A 16,124-nucleotide genomic window follows, 5' to 3' on the forward strand; every position below is an offset into this window, starting at 1 on the left:
TCTGACCTCAGTCTTACAAAGCTTTACCTTCCCACTCAGCACCACAGAATTGAACTTGCCTGCTCCAAATCTATTGAGCAAAGGGAGGAGAGGCAATTCAAGGAAAAGTCTATTTATAGTTGTCCCGGGAACACAAAATGGGGAAGAAATTATCTCTGAACATTAGTGTCAGATTAATTTATCAGCATTAATTTATGACTGCCACTGTGAAAAACAGAGAAAATGGTTAAGAAAAACAGGGAATACACAAGAATCTTCACCTAGCATGTGAAAAAAAAAAAAGAAAAAGGGTCATTCAAGTCTTATTGTGAGGAGAATGCTTTCCTAAGTGTGGGAAACAATCTAATTTAAATCTTAGCAGCTAGGGGATAACTTAGGAGTAACTGTGAAGCTTTCTGCTCTTGCTAGGAGCAGCTGTCCCTGTGGACTGGTTATCAGCTGGCATCTTGTTTGCTTCCAGCCGTTGAAAACCGCTGAGAGGATAATACAGAAAGCTTGAATTATACCTCAGATTTGTGTTTATTAGATGCAGAAGGACGAAAAGCAACGCAGTAAAATGGTTTCACTGTGGATTGTGTGGGTCCTTATATTTTCAAGCTGCAGTTGATCACTAGGAAGAGTCTTCTAATTCATTCAGCGTAGAATTTCTTTAAGCTACGACAGTTATCTCAAATATAGAAGAAGAATTTGCAAAAACTAAAGAGTCTGCTTACACTAGGATACTTGGTAATCTGTCTGTATTTTAAGCATTACTCAGAACTTCTTTATTTGGTACAGAAACTTTATTACTCTCATGGTTTTAACCCCAGCCAAGCACCACACAACCTCTCAGTCACTCACAGAGGGATCTGGGAGAGAAGTGGAAGGGTAAAAGAAAACTCATGGGTTGATATAAAGTTTAACATAGAAAGCAAAAGCTTTGCACACAAGCAGAGCAAACCAAGGAATGCATTAACTGCTGCCCATGGGCAGGGTGGTGTTCAGCCACCTCCAGGAGGGCAGGGCCCCATCACCTGTAACAGTTACTGGGGAAGACAAACACCATCACTCCAAATGTCCCTCCCTTCTTCCTTCTTCCCCCCCACTTTATATACTGAGCAGGATGTCACCTGGTCTGGAATATTCCTTGGGACAGTTTGGGTCACCTGTCCTGGCTGTGTCTCCTCCCAGCCTCCCATGCACCCCCAGCTTCCCTCCCCAGCGTGGCAGTATGAGAAGCAGAAAAGGCTTTGGCTCTGTGTAAGCCCCGCTCAGCAATAACAAAAACATCCCTGTATTGTCAACCCTGTGTTCAGCACAAATCTGAAATACAGGCTCATACTAGACTGAAGAAAATTAACTCTACCCCAGCCAAAGCCAGCACAGCTACCCAAGGAAACACACATGAACAGATCCAAGCTGCTGACCCCAGAAAGGAATGCTCTTCAAAACCCTGGCAACAGAGTGTGAGGGGAAACAGAAGGAAATAAGTGTACAAGTTGAAATGCCTTTAAATAAATGTGATCCACATCTTAAATTCCTAAGTCATATGCCAAGATACTCAAGGTCAAAATTAACTGGCTTGTTTAATGAACTCAAAGCAGAAGATTCACATCATATGTTGTTTGAGCAGCACAAGTCTTAGTGAGACTACTTTTGTCCTTCATTAAGCTGGAATAGCTGGCATCCGAAAACCAGAGATAGGCCATCTATCCCATGCTGGAACTTTCTTGCAGCATGTAACTAACTTTGTTACTTTGGTGCAGTAAGAATATCCCCTTCCACTTCACGCTTGAGTTGATTCTCTTGAATATCAGTTTTAATGCCAGCACTAACACCTGCAAAGACATCTCCAAATGCTGTAATAATAAGAGTACCAGGTACTCTTAACTTGCATACGTTTCTCCTTCTAGCCTGTTCATGCCTTTGTCCATCAGAGGCTGTTTTTCTTGTTGCAGGTCTCCTGAAGAAAAATTTCAGAATGATGTGTTAATATTGCTTTAAAAATTAAAATGGAGCTTAAAGGCTGCCTATGCTAACTGTTCCACATGTCATATCCAAAGTTTTCAAAAGTAATCTTTGTTTTAACTGTTGGGAAAAAAAAAACAAAACAAAACAAAACATTAATAGCTGGATATGGGCTATTTTCCTTTAAATGGACAGTACCATTCATGAAGTCCAGTAGTCTCTGCAATCCAGTTAGTCCACAGATGTGCTGAAATTAATCTACTATACTCAGTATACACAGATTTACTGTTTTGGGCAGGAAGAGAACTACTGACTGATGAGCACGTGGTTAGTGGACTGAAAGAACAAGCTGACATAACTGCAGGGAATTTCACAGAGCAGGTTTTACTGCACAGAGGGTCACAATGATGACATGTACAGGAACACTAATCATTTTGTTATATCAATACATTCAGCTGCAGAAGTGTGAGAGGCAGTTTATAAAATTGGGACTGCTGTGCCTCATGTAGAAAGCACTGTAGGGGATACCTTTTCCAAAAATTCTTACCCATGTTTTCCTCCAGTTTTGCATCATCGTGGCATGTTCACTGATTGCACTTCTCCAGGTATCAAAGTCTTTGGTCCATGCATCCTGACCAGCACTGCCTGAGAATTGTACATGGGATGATTACAGAGCCATGTCATGGTGGAGAAGTCAGTACCTGTTCAGTTGCAGGACTTGCTGTGGCAGGTTGGGATAGAAGGAAAGAAGCCACTGTCTTGTCCTTCATTTTGCTCTGCCTCCTTTCATGTTATTTGGCAGTTAAGTTCTGGTGAAATGGTTGTGTCTCTTTCCCTCTGCAGCAAAATTAATAGTCTCCAAAGTAAACAGATTTAGTGCCTTTATCTGTGCTTTGAGATCAAGAAAGTATGACCTACGAATTAGGAGTTCAAACCCATCTAACAAGCGCAGCAGTGCTCCAGTTAGATCATACTGAGCCTGGGGACAAGAGTGATGTGATAGGACTGGGTCCAGTTAGTAAATTCTAAATTTTTTAGTAATGTTATATAATTACTTATTCTTCCTCCCATTGAGAACTTAAGAAGGGCTATGTTACTGCCTCTTGATGAAATTCTAGTGCTGATTCTGTCTGCCAGCTTTTCTTGCAGAATGTAACACTGGTGAGGATATAATATTTTCTATTTATCCTTTGGGACAGTAGCAACAGTAGCAACAGCTTTTAGAGCACAGTGAGAGCCCCTGTCTCTTTTTTATATTTACATTAGTTTCATGGAGATGCTCTTCATTCTGCTTCTGAGACAGACTTAAAAGCGGTGGCATAACTTGCAAAACTCCTGTTGCTTTTCTCTGTCACTGAAAAAAGCAGCATTAGCCATTCTTGACGAACTCACATTCACCAGCTAACTAAATATTCCTTCACCTTGCCAATAAAATCCACACTCCTGCTGTCCTTTAAAAAGATTATTCAGAACTTCTCCAGCCCTGGATAAGTTCTCAAGAGCTAGGTGCAGTAGGCAGTTTGGATACCCAAAAATCTTGCACAGTTGCTGAAGTTAGCTAATTGCCCTCCTGCTTAGTGTGTGTCCAAGTAGAGCAGTGAGGACTGACCTCACCCAACTACAGGTGGTTTACAAATCTGATTTTTCAAGAATCCTGGATATCGGAGGTGTCTCTTTACCGTCTGACTTCCTTAAGTCCTTATGAAATAAGTTTTGTACTTCACCCTGTAGAGTTCCAGCAGAGTATCTATTTGTAACTCTCTAGTACTCATCTAACTTTCAATGTCATTAGTTTAGCAGGTTTTGGTTTAATATCTAGATCATAACTGCTAATTTACAGGTTAGTCCTTTGTGGGAGGGGGTGGAAGGAGGAGTTTTTATGGCTCTAAAACCTCTTCATGTACAACCAAAGTGGGTTACAATACAGCAGGCAAGAGTTATCTTCAGATATGCACGTTTTATGGGTAAGCATTACAGAAGTCTGCTCATACCAAGCTCAGGCCAAACCCGGCATATGCTGGAAACAATCCTACCTTTATCTTCCACGGTGATCAGCACTTCCGATGTCACATTCCCAACTTCTGAGACGAATGAACACGTGTACTCTGTGTTTTCTGACACTGAATCTTTCACCCAGCTCAGAACATGCACTCTGCCATCAAGCAGCACGTGAGACTGCTCCATGATGCACGCCTTCATTGTTTGTCCGTTCTTCTTCCAGACAAAATAGGAACCATCCGGACCTGTAAAAACGTCAGTCAGCTTATTCTGTAAGAAAACACCAGATGAGTCTTTGAAGAGATAACAAAAGCCTGCTACCTCAAGATTAGGCTTAAATAAGCATAGATGGTTGATTGTAATGTTTCTTAGGTTTCTTCAGCTGAAATTCTGGGTATCAAAAACCTGGGATAAAAATGAGCTAGCACTGGTAACTTACAGGTTCAAAGCCGAAGCTGCAAGTGAGTTCATATGTACTGAGGAATTCTGTGTGGATTCTCCAAAGGGAGATGGTGGAGCAGATTGTGAACATCAACACTATCTGCCTGTATGACTTCCTGGAGGGCCAGGACACATCACCTACTGCTGATCAGGCTTCTGGTAGGAAGCTGAGACCACCTGAGACACGCCTCACAGAATGTGAAAACAAGGCCAGGAGAGGAAAGCGTTCAAGAGCTCAGTGTGTCAAGGATGCTGGAACTAGTGATGAAAGAGACACAGCTGGAAAAAAGCATGGGACCAGCAGTCACTTAAGCAAGACACAGCTTGAAAGAAGCTTGGATTAACAACAAAGAACAGTCTCATTTTTTAGCTCTGTTGCTATTATTTGTCTTAACCTGCAAGGACAACGTTTGAGTAAATCAGAGATTGACAGTAGCCTAAAGGACAGAACAGCTGTTCCCAGAAAATTAGCAAGGTTGGCTGAAGTGTACCTGGCACATCAGAGCCTTTTCATTTAAAATACAGATATCTGGGCCAAACTAAGAACTCTGCAGTAATTCTGACGTTAAAAACATGCCTATTTCTCCCTCTGGGCCTACGATCCAGACTAGTCTTAGCAAGACAGGTCATAAAGAGAAATTTGGGGTAGAAAGAAGATAAGCTATTTTTCCAAATATGTCCTGACAGAAGGGGTAATCTACTACAGAACTCAGCTTCATGAGCACTTCAAATTGGAAATCGATGTGGTATTTTGTTCCCCAGAAAAATCTACAATTAGTTTTAGATAATCATGCAGGCAGACAAAAAAAAAAAAAAAAAAAAGGACAGTTTTTACATCTGTACACTTCCTCTGTGTGTCACGTTAAACTCTTACTAGTTTTATTTCCAAATCTGCCACAGATACACACACAAATTAGGAGTAAGGGTGAATGAGAGAGAACGTAATCTAATTAAAGCATTGCAGAGTTTCCCCGAGGGAAGTGGCACAGTCCCAAGGACTTGGCAACAGCTCTAACAAAGTGGAGAGAGCAAACATGCTGGACTGAAAATCACGGAAAAGAATAGTCCAGCACATACTCTTTTTTTTTTTTTTTAAAAAAAAAAAAGGTGTTTTGTGGATGATTGTATTTACTCTGCAGTTAACAGCAGATAGGTTACATCTCGCTAGAATCATGGGACATCTGAAACCAGGCACAAATTATTCCAGTAAAATAATGCTGAAGTTGGAATTTGGACAACTGGGAGGAAGTCAGTACAAGCACAGCAGAAAGACAGAAATCTTGAAGCACCATTTTAGGGACATGCAAGGAAGTGGCACGTTCAGTGCAGGACAGGTCCCTAAAATTACTTCAAATGTACTATTCCTATCAGAGAACCTGCTCTACTTTCTGGTGCTAAAGATCAGAGTTGTGCTGAAAATCTGCAAAAAGTTCAGCTTAGATCCACATTTCACCAGAAGACTAAAGTCCAATGATTTCCCTAAACGAGAAATTTTTCAAGCTGTGATGGTTCAGGCTGGCTCCTTAGGAAGTTGCAACCTGGCAATTTTACCCAATAACCTTCTCCACTCTGATTTCATTTTCAGGATGGAACAACAGGAAAAATACGCTGAAACAGTGTCATCTGCAGAAGCTTTCCATCACATTTGTTAAAATGCAAGTTTTCTACAGCTCTGTGGTGAAATTAATTCAGACTCGAATGTAATGGTTAGAGAATTATTTTTTTGAAAGCGAAGGAAAATAATATGAACATATAATCTGTGTTTTCTACTGTTGCTATAATACAAATTAATTACACGTCTAATGCAAACTTTAAAATACGAGTTTATGACACATCTCATCTACTTACTTTGCCATCCACTTTAAGAATGCTTGAAAGATTAAAAAAAGTAAACTTATTAGATCATAATAAGCAGAGAATTAAACAGCACAACAGTCTAGATATGTAACTAGCTATGTCTAAGCAACCACGAAAGATACTTCAAAGAGTTAACTTTGAAAACATTGCCTCAATAAATTATAATAATAAAATGTGATTAAGTAAAATCAACTTCACTGCCTTGATTTTAGATGGGAAATTAACATAAAAAATGCAAAAAACTTTGCTGCACTGTCTGAACTACCCCTTTCCTTTGCATAAGCCCTTCACAGTTTCCAGTGTCTGTGAAAGTGTTTGCTTCTTTCCCATACAGATCTCATTTTCTATACCTCTGCTTTCAGTAGTTTCAATGAAATGGCACTACCCAGAGAGGAACAGCCCAGGAATTGTCCAGGTTAAGTTTCTGCTGGCAGAAGGGGTTCTCTGGTCTATGTCAAGTCAGGCTGGGTTGAACAAACCATGTATTTAATACCCAGATGATCTTTCCTCAGTATTTTCCACGAGAAAAAAAATGTAGGCAGTCACACCATAAAAACTTAAACCACTGCAGCTGCTTGTAAGCTTCTCCCATAGTCTGTGTTCGCTGAGCTACTGGTGTAAATTTGACCTAAGGGTAAAACAAATTGGTAAATAAAACCAGGTTTAAAGAATTGAAGGACACAGCTGCAGATCCAGAGCAGCGTGGGGATGTGCCCTGCTAAACTGGACCAAATTAAACATTTGCCATATACACATCACATCCTAACAGACACAGGGCTTTCAAGACAGCTTGGAGATAATCCATAATCTCCTCCTTTTAAATGAGTAAGTAGAGCTGGGGGAGGGAGCACTGGCCACGGTCGCCCCTTGTGCCAAACACTGTGATGTGCAGAGCTGTGCAGGCATCTCCAAAGCAGCCCAGTCAAGCTGTACAGTGAGACCCTGAGCAGTGCCACCCCACTGCTGCTGGTTTAGCACATGTTCTACCTGGATTTTAAGCTGGTTCTTGAAGGGTGGCACTAGAGCAAGGCTTCCCTATATTCAGAAAAACACTCCCGAGATAGAGAGAGGGGAGTTGGTAAAGCAAAGCAGGAGCTGCCAGCAACCCTAAACCTCTTAAAGCTTTCAACAGCTAACCTAATTTATCCCAAGTTGACAGCAAATTGAAATCCAGGGAAGATAACCCACAGGTATCCCACAGAGAAATTCCATCAGGGTAACGAAAAGTCTTTTATACAAATCCCTATAATCTAAACAGAATTGCTACCAGAGGCTATCCACAGTGATGGGAAGTTTAGGAGAAAAGCCTCCCCTCTAAAACCCAGCACAAACCAAAACCACTTCCATGTGCAGCAGATTAAAAAAAAAAAAAAGTGGCATGTGGATTTAATGCTTGCTATCTAGCTTGTGGCTTTGCTGAATGCTGCTGAAGCAAACATCACAGATTCCTGAAAATCAAGGTCATACAGGAAGCTCTCATCTGGAGCACAGATTAAGTTGTAAAAAGGCAGTATCACCTGGATGCAGGAAGGTTATTTTGAATCGTAGATCAAAGTTAGCCCAGGAAAAGGTTGGTCAATCATTAATATGGAGCACTAAAACCAGCACTACCCCCTGTGTGAATGACAGATTTAAGGCTGGTTAAGAGTGTCTTGATCTGTAGGAGTCTGAGTCATGGCTGCTGGTAAGCTCCTAGAATAATAAATCAGTAGTAAATGAAGCCATCAGAGAGTAACTGATTGGAAAACAGGGGAAAGAACTTCTAAACTGAGACAAGCATCTCTGCAGTTTTCTGAAAATAGTGTGCAAGTTACACAGCCTATACATTCTGCAACTGGAGAGGGTTTTTTCGTAGTTTTGGTTTTTTGGTGGTTGTTTTTGTTTGTTGAAGTAGGGGCAGTGCATTCCAGAAGGCCAAGCAAGCCCCGACAGGAAAAAGGAATCGCTTTAAAAAGTCAAGGAAAATAGACCTGAAATGCCAGAAGAATGTTGCTTCCAACACCAAATGTTTGGTACTGAAGAAAGCACAACCTACAGCACAACAAACAGCTGGGAGCTTCGATAAATCATCAATCTGTTTGTGCAACATCAACACCACAAACTGATGCAGCCTCGCTAAGGCAGATGAAAAGCAGGAAGTGCTTCCTGGGAAACAGGAAGCAGCTGCTGGGAGCAGTAACCAGTCCCCAGAGATGATGCACAGCAGATGGAAGTGGGACGTGGCATCTGTCTTCTCACAGAGGCATTTAAAAGCAGGTTGGGAAAATGTCTGACTCGCCCCCTCAGATGAAAACTCAGCTGGTCACTGTCCATGCTTCCCAGCAGGAACAGCATTTATTTATTTAGATGTTCCCTCGAGTGGGTCCAGAAAAAGGGTTTTGCAATTGGAACCCAGATAACTTGCCTCTGAAGAAAAATTAAACAACTGGCAGAAAAAAAAAAAAGATATTCCACTTTGAGTTTGCACAATTATCTTTGGCCCTCCTATCAGCTAACAAGGATACTATGCTGAATTTAAAAATAAGAAAACTGGAGAATGTGTTTTAAGGGGAGTAACGTGCTCTCCAAAAATCACTTTTGTTCTCCAGAGAACACAAACCACTGCTTTTGCTTCTTTGTTTGCCAGGTGGATCTAGCAGGAAGATGACTGGAAGAGATGGAAATGAGATTTTCATCTCCACTGAGGGGACAGTGCAAGTAACACAAACTGAAGCAGCTCTGGCAACAGTTTCTGCTGAAATTATTAAAAAGACATGAAAACTTTGTTCCAAATTAGTACCCAGTTAATCAGCCATCACACCCATGGATTAATAATCACAAGTCTACAGGCTGTAGCTCTTGTAGGGAATAAAAATAACTGTACAGGTAGTCAGTTTGCAATCCAGGCTGGTGGGGGTAACAAGATGTGCTGAGGAAAATAGTGTAAAAGTTTTGGTTGCACTCCAGAGATTCCAACCACATCTCACCTGGCAGGACTGGGAAATACAGCTGCTCAATCGTGGCCAGGCTGTAGTTAATACCAGTGTACTGCTCCAAGCTGGGGCATTACTGAAGCAAGAATTTTGCATTAGCAAAATCCTTATGGTGAATTGCAAAAGGAGAAAGGCTAAGCCGGGAGGCCAAGCAAACCCTTATAAGCAAATGGTACAGAGAAGTAAGAACCAAACTGAATCCCTTTCTCTCCCAAGAGAAGACATCCCAAAAGGCATTTAGAAGTTACATTTGCGCCTCAAAGACCCCAGTGTGAAGCAAACTTCTCCTTTTACACCTACCTAGTCATGCTACAAAAGCTGACACGGATTCTGCAAAACCTTTCTTTCCTGTGCCCTTGGAGTCTTCCCATAATCACGTGCCTATCAAACTCAGGTGGAGAATACTGCAAAAGGATGGGCTTCTTCAAACTCTGCCCTGGTACCAGTGAGCAGCTCTGAAAACCTTGCCATGGGCTCAGTTTAGCCAAGCCCTCTGCTGAGGTGTGATGCAGCAGATAGGACTTTACACACCTACTGATGTGNCTGCAGCCTGAAATGCTTTAAGCACATTACAACAGTAATAACCACCTGCAGGCCACCAAGAACAAACTACCAGTCCTTACTGGACTGATTCCCCCACGGGGAGAAAGATTTTTTTTTTTTGGTGTCTTTTCTTTAGTGTTTTAAGCATTTGTAAATTACAAAAAAAGCCACACAAGAAGAGCTTTCCCAACTGCACCATTTTATTCACTGTACAGGAAAAACCTGTATGAATGCAGCCAGCTGCATCTTACCTGTGCAAGGTAAGACTCTGCTGAGCAGAAGAAAGAATAAGAAAAATCTTCTGAGGAAAAAATGAGTAAGACATTTTTGGTTCTAATTCTTTTTTTTGCTCTCCCCTTTTTTACCTTGATGCACCTTATGCTTAATTATGTTTACACTGAACTTACTCTAGTCCTTACAAGAAAATTAATATAGTTTAAAAAAAAAAAGGAAAATGTATTCTTTTTACACACCCTTCCATGTATTTCTTAGCTTGACCATAGCATTTACATATGAAACTGCACAGTGAAGGGAATTCCTACAGAAGTGTTTCAAAATCTGCTCGTAATGCCAGAATTTAAGAATGCACCACCCATATCACAGTCCTCGTAAAATAAATTTTCAATTTTCTTACAGAAGTCACTATGAAGGAAGCCAACAGAACCCAGGTAACATCAGCACTTACAAAGGTGTTTAATGCTGTTGGGTTTGCATGCAGAGTTAGATGTAAGAGGGTCTCAGCAAGCCCTTATGCCTGTAAAAAGTGCCAGCATTCCAGTAAAATAATTACAGCCCTAACATACTGAAATCTACAGTAACAAGGATACCTCTAATATCTGTTGAGTTTTATGCAAAATTGGTCTGTGACATTTTCTAACCTTAAGACTCGATTTTATAACCTTAAGACTTCCATGTCCCTTTCTATCAAAGGAACAATTTTAATTTTTCAACTTACCTTCTAGATGCATCTCAAGTAATGAAAAACAGGTGTCATATCAGAGACCTGCACTAAGGAATGGTTTTACAGTACCAAGATGCCTTTATGTGATGTTTAGTCAGTTGAAAGAATTGGAACAAAACTACAAAATTTCAAAGAAACGGCAACTGTGAGATTACTGCAGCCAGAGACACTGAAATTGAGTCACAGGCACACAGCACGAGACAAAACACCCAAGAAGCTAATTCATAAAAGTGGGATACGGCATTGTTTAACAAGGTCCAAATTCAGCATTCCCATGAGGACAAACTGAACGTGGATTACTAAGCAAGCATGCAAATTTAAGTCAAGAGCATTGCTTCAGGAAAGCATCACTGTGTAAATCTCAAAATACACTGCATAAAAATTTAAAAGATTTTATAAAGTTTTAAAATATTTGTGCCGTGGATTGAATTGCCTTGAGACATGCAGAGCTTACCTTTTCTAGGCTACTAATTAAAACATTTTCAGGTTTCAAAAACCTTGCTTTGTATCTCTCCACAGCCATAATTCACATTAAGAGACACCAAATGCAATTGGTTATGAACCACAAGTGTATGCTCACGGCAAACTGCTCTTTGGTATTTGTGTTCTTGTAAGAGTAAAAAAGTAACAACCCTGGTAAACTCCATTTTAAGATGCACGCTGTGATTTAAGTGCTGTGGTTGGTAATACTGCACTAACATTTTATCTCACACGAAGCACATTCCTACGCAGGCTCATCCTGCTCTGGGTGCTGCACTCCTCCACACCTCTCCTGACTGAGCTCCCAGCCAGACCACATCACCCCAGGGCTCCACGGATCATGCAACCCTGTAAAGGATGCCAAAAAAACCCACGCACAACTTATGACTTATTTATGTGGGTCAGTCAGTCTCTGACAGACAAGCTCCTCCTCCCAGGAAAAAAACCCATCAGGCACACCAAGGGTTACAGGGGCTTTTGAGCCCTTCTGCTGAGCCCACGAGGACGTGGTGACAGCAGCACAGGCAGCCCTGGGGCTCCTGCACACAGCCCGGGGCAGGGTCTCTTTCAGACTCACTCTGCAGGCACCTTGAGTCTTGCAGCAGTGCTTAGTAAAGAGCAGTGCATTGCAGTTTATACTTTCTCCACCCTTCTCCGTGCCTCTCAGCACAACTTGAGGCTTCACCAAAGCAAGAGAGAGAGAGAAATCTCTACTGAACCACTCGCAACTCTTGATTCTTGGAAGTTACAGATCTTTTTCCTCCACGGATGGGAAGCTTTCTGGCACTCCCTTTACAAGAGTATAACCACAGGGAACAGGCACTGCGTGTGGGTGTTATCACATACCCATCTCAGCAGCTCCATGAAGTAGCAACTGCTTTGGAGTATATTGCCAAGTTCACAGGACTTTTATTGTTCACACTCCTGGGGTAATTTTACCAAGGCTGACAATAACCCATTATGTAAAACCTCCAGCTGCAGACGAACTAAAGGGAGATGTGACACCACGGACACAGCGAGTCTGAATCTACAGGGCAGAAATACACATAAAGAATGGTGTTTTGCAGCGTGTCTTACTATAAAATAAGCATTTAAATTGTTGCTCAGCATGATCACTTGTCTGGGAAGTTACAAACATGGATATACTGCTCTAATACCAGAGGAGGAGGTGTCAGTAAAGCATCTCCAAGCAGAACCAAAACTGCTGGGAAAAGCCTGTTTCTACTGTACCTAATTTCAACAGAGAAATTTATAAAGCAGGTGCATACACCATCAGTTGTCTGTCCCCCCTGAACCAGATGGTGTAGTATTTCATTCAATTTATTTGAAGCTCGCCTAAAATGTCTGTAAAGGGCTTAAAAAATTCTGTAATGGGAGAGAAAATTCTAGTAGAGAAAGTACACAGGAAGCCTGATGTTTGCCCATGTGCAAACAGGTCTCTGGAGAAATGTGGGACTCTTCAGGGGAGCAGAGAGAAAGGAACTGGGAGAAAAGCTGAGCAGGCAGATTTATTCCTTCCTCTTCAGGTGGGGCAGGAGTACCCCATTCTTGACAAACTAGGGTTTTTTTCAGGAAAAAAAAATAACAGTATGTCACAAGTGGCTGTTGGTGCTTTATCCACTTCAGCTTCACCTTGCTGAAATCAGACAGTTACAAGGTTGTAGAGTGCTACCCCAAGCTAGCTTTCAGGTTAAAACATGTGGGATGAGTAAGAGATGAGCAAAAGAACTCACCAACTCCTGCTGAGTTTCCAGACAGCTTGAAACAAGACATTTACAATTAAAAAAAAGGAAGAGATTCGCCAGTTCTCATAAAATAACATTAGAAACTCAAGTCAAAATAAGCTTGAGGTTTTTGACTGGATGATGTGATTTTTTTTTTTTTTTTGCATATATATTTGCATCATACACTGGCTTGATACCATATCCTTTATGCAGACAACCAGGCACAACATTTAACTCTCTGCCCGTCTCACTTAACCTTTCTGCTCCTTGTAGACACATTTCTCCTTATATTCACAGCCAAGGGAAATAAAGTTCCATCATAGCAATGTTTATATAAAGAAATATCAACAGACACTGAAGAAATGTGAATAAATCCAAGCAGAGACTTTCCTAGCAAAAGCACTTGCTTAGTCACCCCCCACTCAGGATAAATGTATACACCCTCACATGCAGAACCCAGAAAGATGCAAAGTATCTGCGTCAGTTCAGGAGGATGGTTTGCATTTGTTGGGTTGGGGGGGTGGTGTTTGTTTTTTTTTTAAATCAACAGACTAGAGCTGTAATTCTGGGTATGAAAAGGGTGTGATGTATCAGCCAATTGCTTGTTTCCCAAAGGGAGTAAATCCCCCATCTGTAACACAAAGTTGGGTCTTTCACTGCTTCCTGAGATGAATCAGAAGCGCTTGGACAGCTGGGGCACCTTGGCCCTGCCTGTGCCATCACTGCATCTCCTGGATGTCAGGTGGCTCTGACAGTTTCTTCCAATATGCACCCCTACACCTCCTGAGGAGTGAATTCCACAGGCTGACTTTAGGACACTGCTCCTTCCTTCACTGCCAAGGCAAATACAATTAATCACAATTTTCAAAAGTAGCATGAGCATCATTTTAAAAAAGGCACAGCTGGATGAAAGAAAAAGAAATTTTAAAATAAATTCCATGTCTGTTTAAATCTTTTGTGCTATTTATGCTATTATAGTGTTTTTCATGTTGCACAATGAAGCTTCTGAACTGTCTATAGAAAAAGTGAACAAATTATTGCTGAAAGGCCTTTTTTCAATCTAAATTATTCCATTCTATGAAAGAACCTTCATCCCACCCGTGGCTCTTTTTAGCCACGGTAATAAAAACAATGCCTTTGTTAGGATCTACACTAATAAGAATTTATGCATTTTGATCTGACTCCAGATAATACTCACACTGAGACCAATGTGAACCCATGCTAGTTTTTGAAATTCCTCCATCTATGTAATCTCTTATTTTAAGGAACAAGGTTACATCCAAGGACCTGTTCAGATCCATTAAATCACACTCAGCTTAAACCAGCAATCACAAACTATAATTCGTAACAATCCAAACAAAAGCTGGAAAGTAAGTGAATTGCTATGGAGAAAATAGTTTTTTCCTTCTCCTGTACACCTCAGATAATACATCCATCATAAAATGGAATTCATTGTTACTGTAAGTCCTTCATCATTTAAAATAAGATGAAAAAAGAACAACTGACCTGGCCCAGAAAATATGCCAAATTCAAATCCAATACAAGTGTGTTTTTTAAATTGCATACACACTGACAACGAAAATATCTACCTGCTAAACATTACTCTAGCCTAATAAAATCAGGAAGTGGTACCCTGAAACTGTCTCTCTCTTCTCTCCCCTTTGCCCCTCCAACAGCCCCCCCTCCCCCCAGCATCAGAAAAGTAAAACTTACACAGTACATGGTGACATGTACAGCCTTTAATGCAGACCATGATGGGTTATACAGGGGTCCTCCAGCTTACCTGTGGCTTGGCAGAAGAGGTGGAAAGGTCCCCGGACACTAACATGCTGTGTCTGGTCACTTAGGAAAGGTGGCAACAACATGACCTTTATGGGGTCTGTGCTAGACCAAACATCAGGCTGGGTACTGGTGGGTGAAGGAGGTGAATCACTTCCCACACAGGACAAAAAGGAGGTACCAGTAGGAGGGAAAGGTATAGGAGATGAGGCTGTGTGACAGAAGAGGACAGAAAAGAAAGTAAAAGGGTACTAAGGAAAAAAGTTGTAAGAAATACATCACACAATGAAGAAATAATGCAAAAAGACAAATGAATTTTAGAAAGGTAGTAAGAGGAAATGTCCCTTGGCCCCTAGAGAAAAGCACTTTCCTCCTTCACCCACATTTTTTTCCCCCCATCCTTCCAATCCCTCCCCCCTGGGTTATAACCTGCTCATCTGAAGTTGAGAGGCTGTTTTGAATTAATTATGAAAGTTCTCGCTTTTCCCCTTAAAGGAAACCACAAGGAACATCAGTGCTTGCCAAATGGAAAGCAGTGTCACTGTGTCACGTTTCATAAATAATACAATTTATTTTAATATTTATTCTGTTATATGTACATAATTAAAAATAGAAAAATAAAACCAAACTGAATCTTATAAAATATAAACTGTTTACACTAAGATGGTCTAAATTATGGAAGTTCAACATAGAAAAGCAGCCCAGGCATTCTGCTGTTTACTGTTAAAACAAATTCTACTTCTAGCAATATTTACAGAAAGATGCAGTGAGAGGAACAACTCTTCAGGACTGTTACTGCACACAAAATGCTTTTACAGACAAACAGTGCTGCTGTGAACCAGGCTGAGAACAAATGCACACTTTCACGTCAGCAGGCATGATTCACATAAACAGTTCAAAGGACTGATTGTTTAAGCAGCTCCAGTTTCAGTCTCCAGTTGCATAGGAGAGTGGAAGGTATCATCCGCAAAGGGTGATGCTGCAAAGATTTGTCACAAAAAGAAGCTGAGTTATTTCTGAATCTGAAAAGAAGAAGAAAAAAAAAAATCGGCAACGTTTTCTCATCAGGCTGAGTCCTTACAGTCCACTTCAGAGAGTCACCAGCTGAATTGTTGGAGTTAGTTCTTCTTGATTCCTGTTTTGCTCCTACAATGCAAGAAACCTCTTTCCTTGTCACTGCTAACTGACAGTTGCTTGCCTGTACTGTATCATTAACTAAAGGAAAAAAAAAATCCAGTTTTGTATAGAAAATAAAACATCACTATGTCCAGCTTTCTAGCTGGTGGGGGGAGGAAAAACAAAAAAAAAAAAAGAAAAGCATTTATTTCCTCCTTCCCCATTCCCCACTTACTCCATGTTTTGTACTGATATTGTTGTACCTACATTTCTAAAAAGCAGCAAAGAAAAAAACCTTTAAACAAG

General features: G+C 40.9%; 1 protein-coding gene across 5 annotated transcripts in view; it reads right to left on the reverse strand.

Annotated features, from left to right (window-relative positions):
- Positions 1-1,546: 1,546 nt before the first annotated feature.
- The window catches only part of SEMA4D (semaphorin 4D), a 96,524-nt gene continuing 81,946 nt past the window's right edge, over positions 1,547-16,124 (reverse strand). For 2 of the 5 annotated variants that reach the window (XM_017821154.1, XM_017821152.1), the window contains 4 exons: positions 14,707-14,913; positions 3,981-4,190; positions 2,495-2,592; positions 1,547-1,942 (listed from right to left, as the gene is read on the reverse strand). In XM_017821154.1, the coding sequence (XP_017676643.1) occupies positions 1,913-1,942; positions 2,495-2,592; positions 3,981-4,190; positions 14,707-14,913 (545 nt within the window). In that variant the 3' untranslated portion in view covers positions 1,547-1,912. Of the gene's footprint in view, positions 1,943-2,494; positions 2,593-3,980; positions 4,191-13,464; positions 13,757-14,706; positions 14,914-15,830; positions 16,114-16,124 lie in introns of those variants that run through there. The other 3 variants (XM_017821156.1, XM_017821153.1, XR_001875839.1) reach the window with 3 other exon arrangements.

Source organism: Lepidothrix coronata, unplaced genomic scaffold, assembly GCF_001604755.1.
Source record: "Lepidothrix coronata isolate B3197 unplaced genomic scaffold, Lepidothrix_coronata-1.0 Scaffold89, whole genome shotgun sequence".
Lineage (NCBI taxonomy): Eukaryota > Metazoa > Chordata > Aves > Passeriformes > Pipridae > Lepidothrix > Lepidothrix coronata.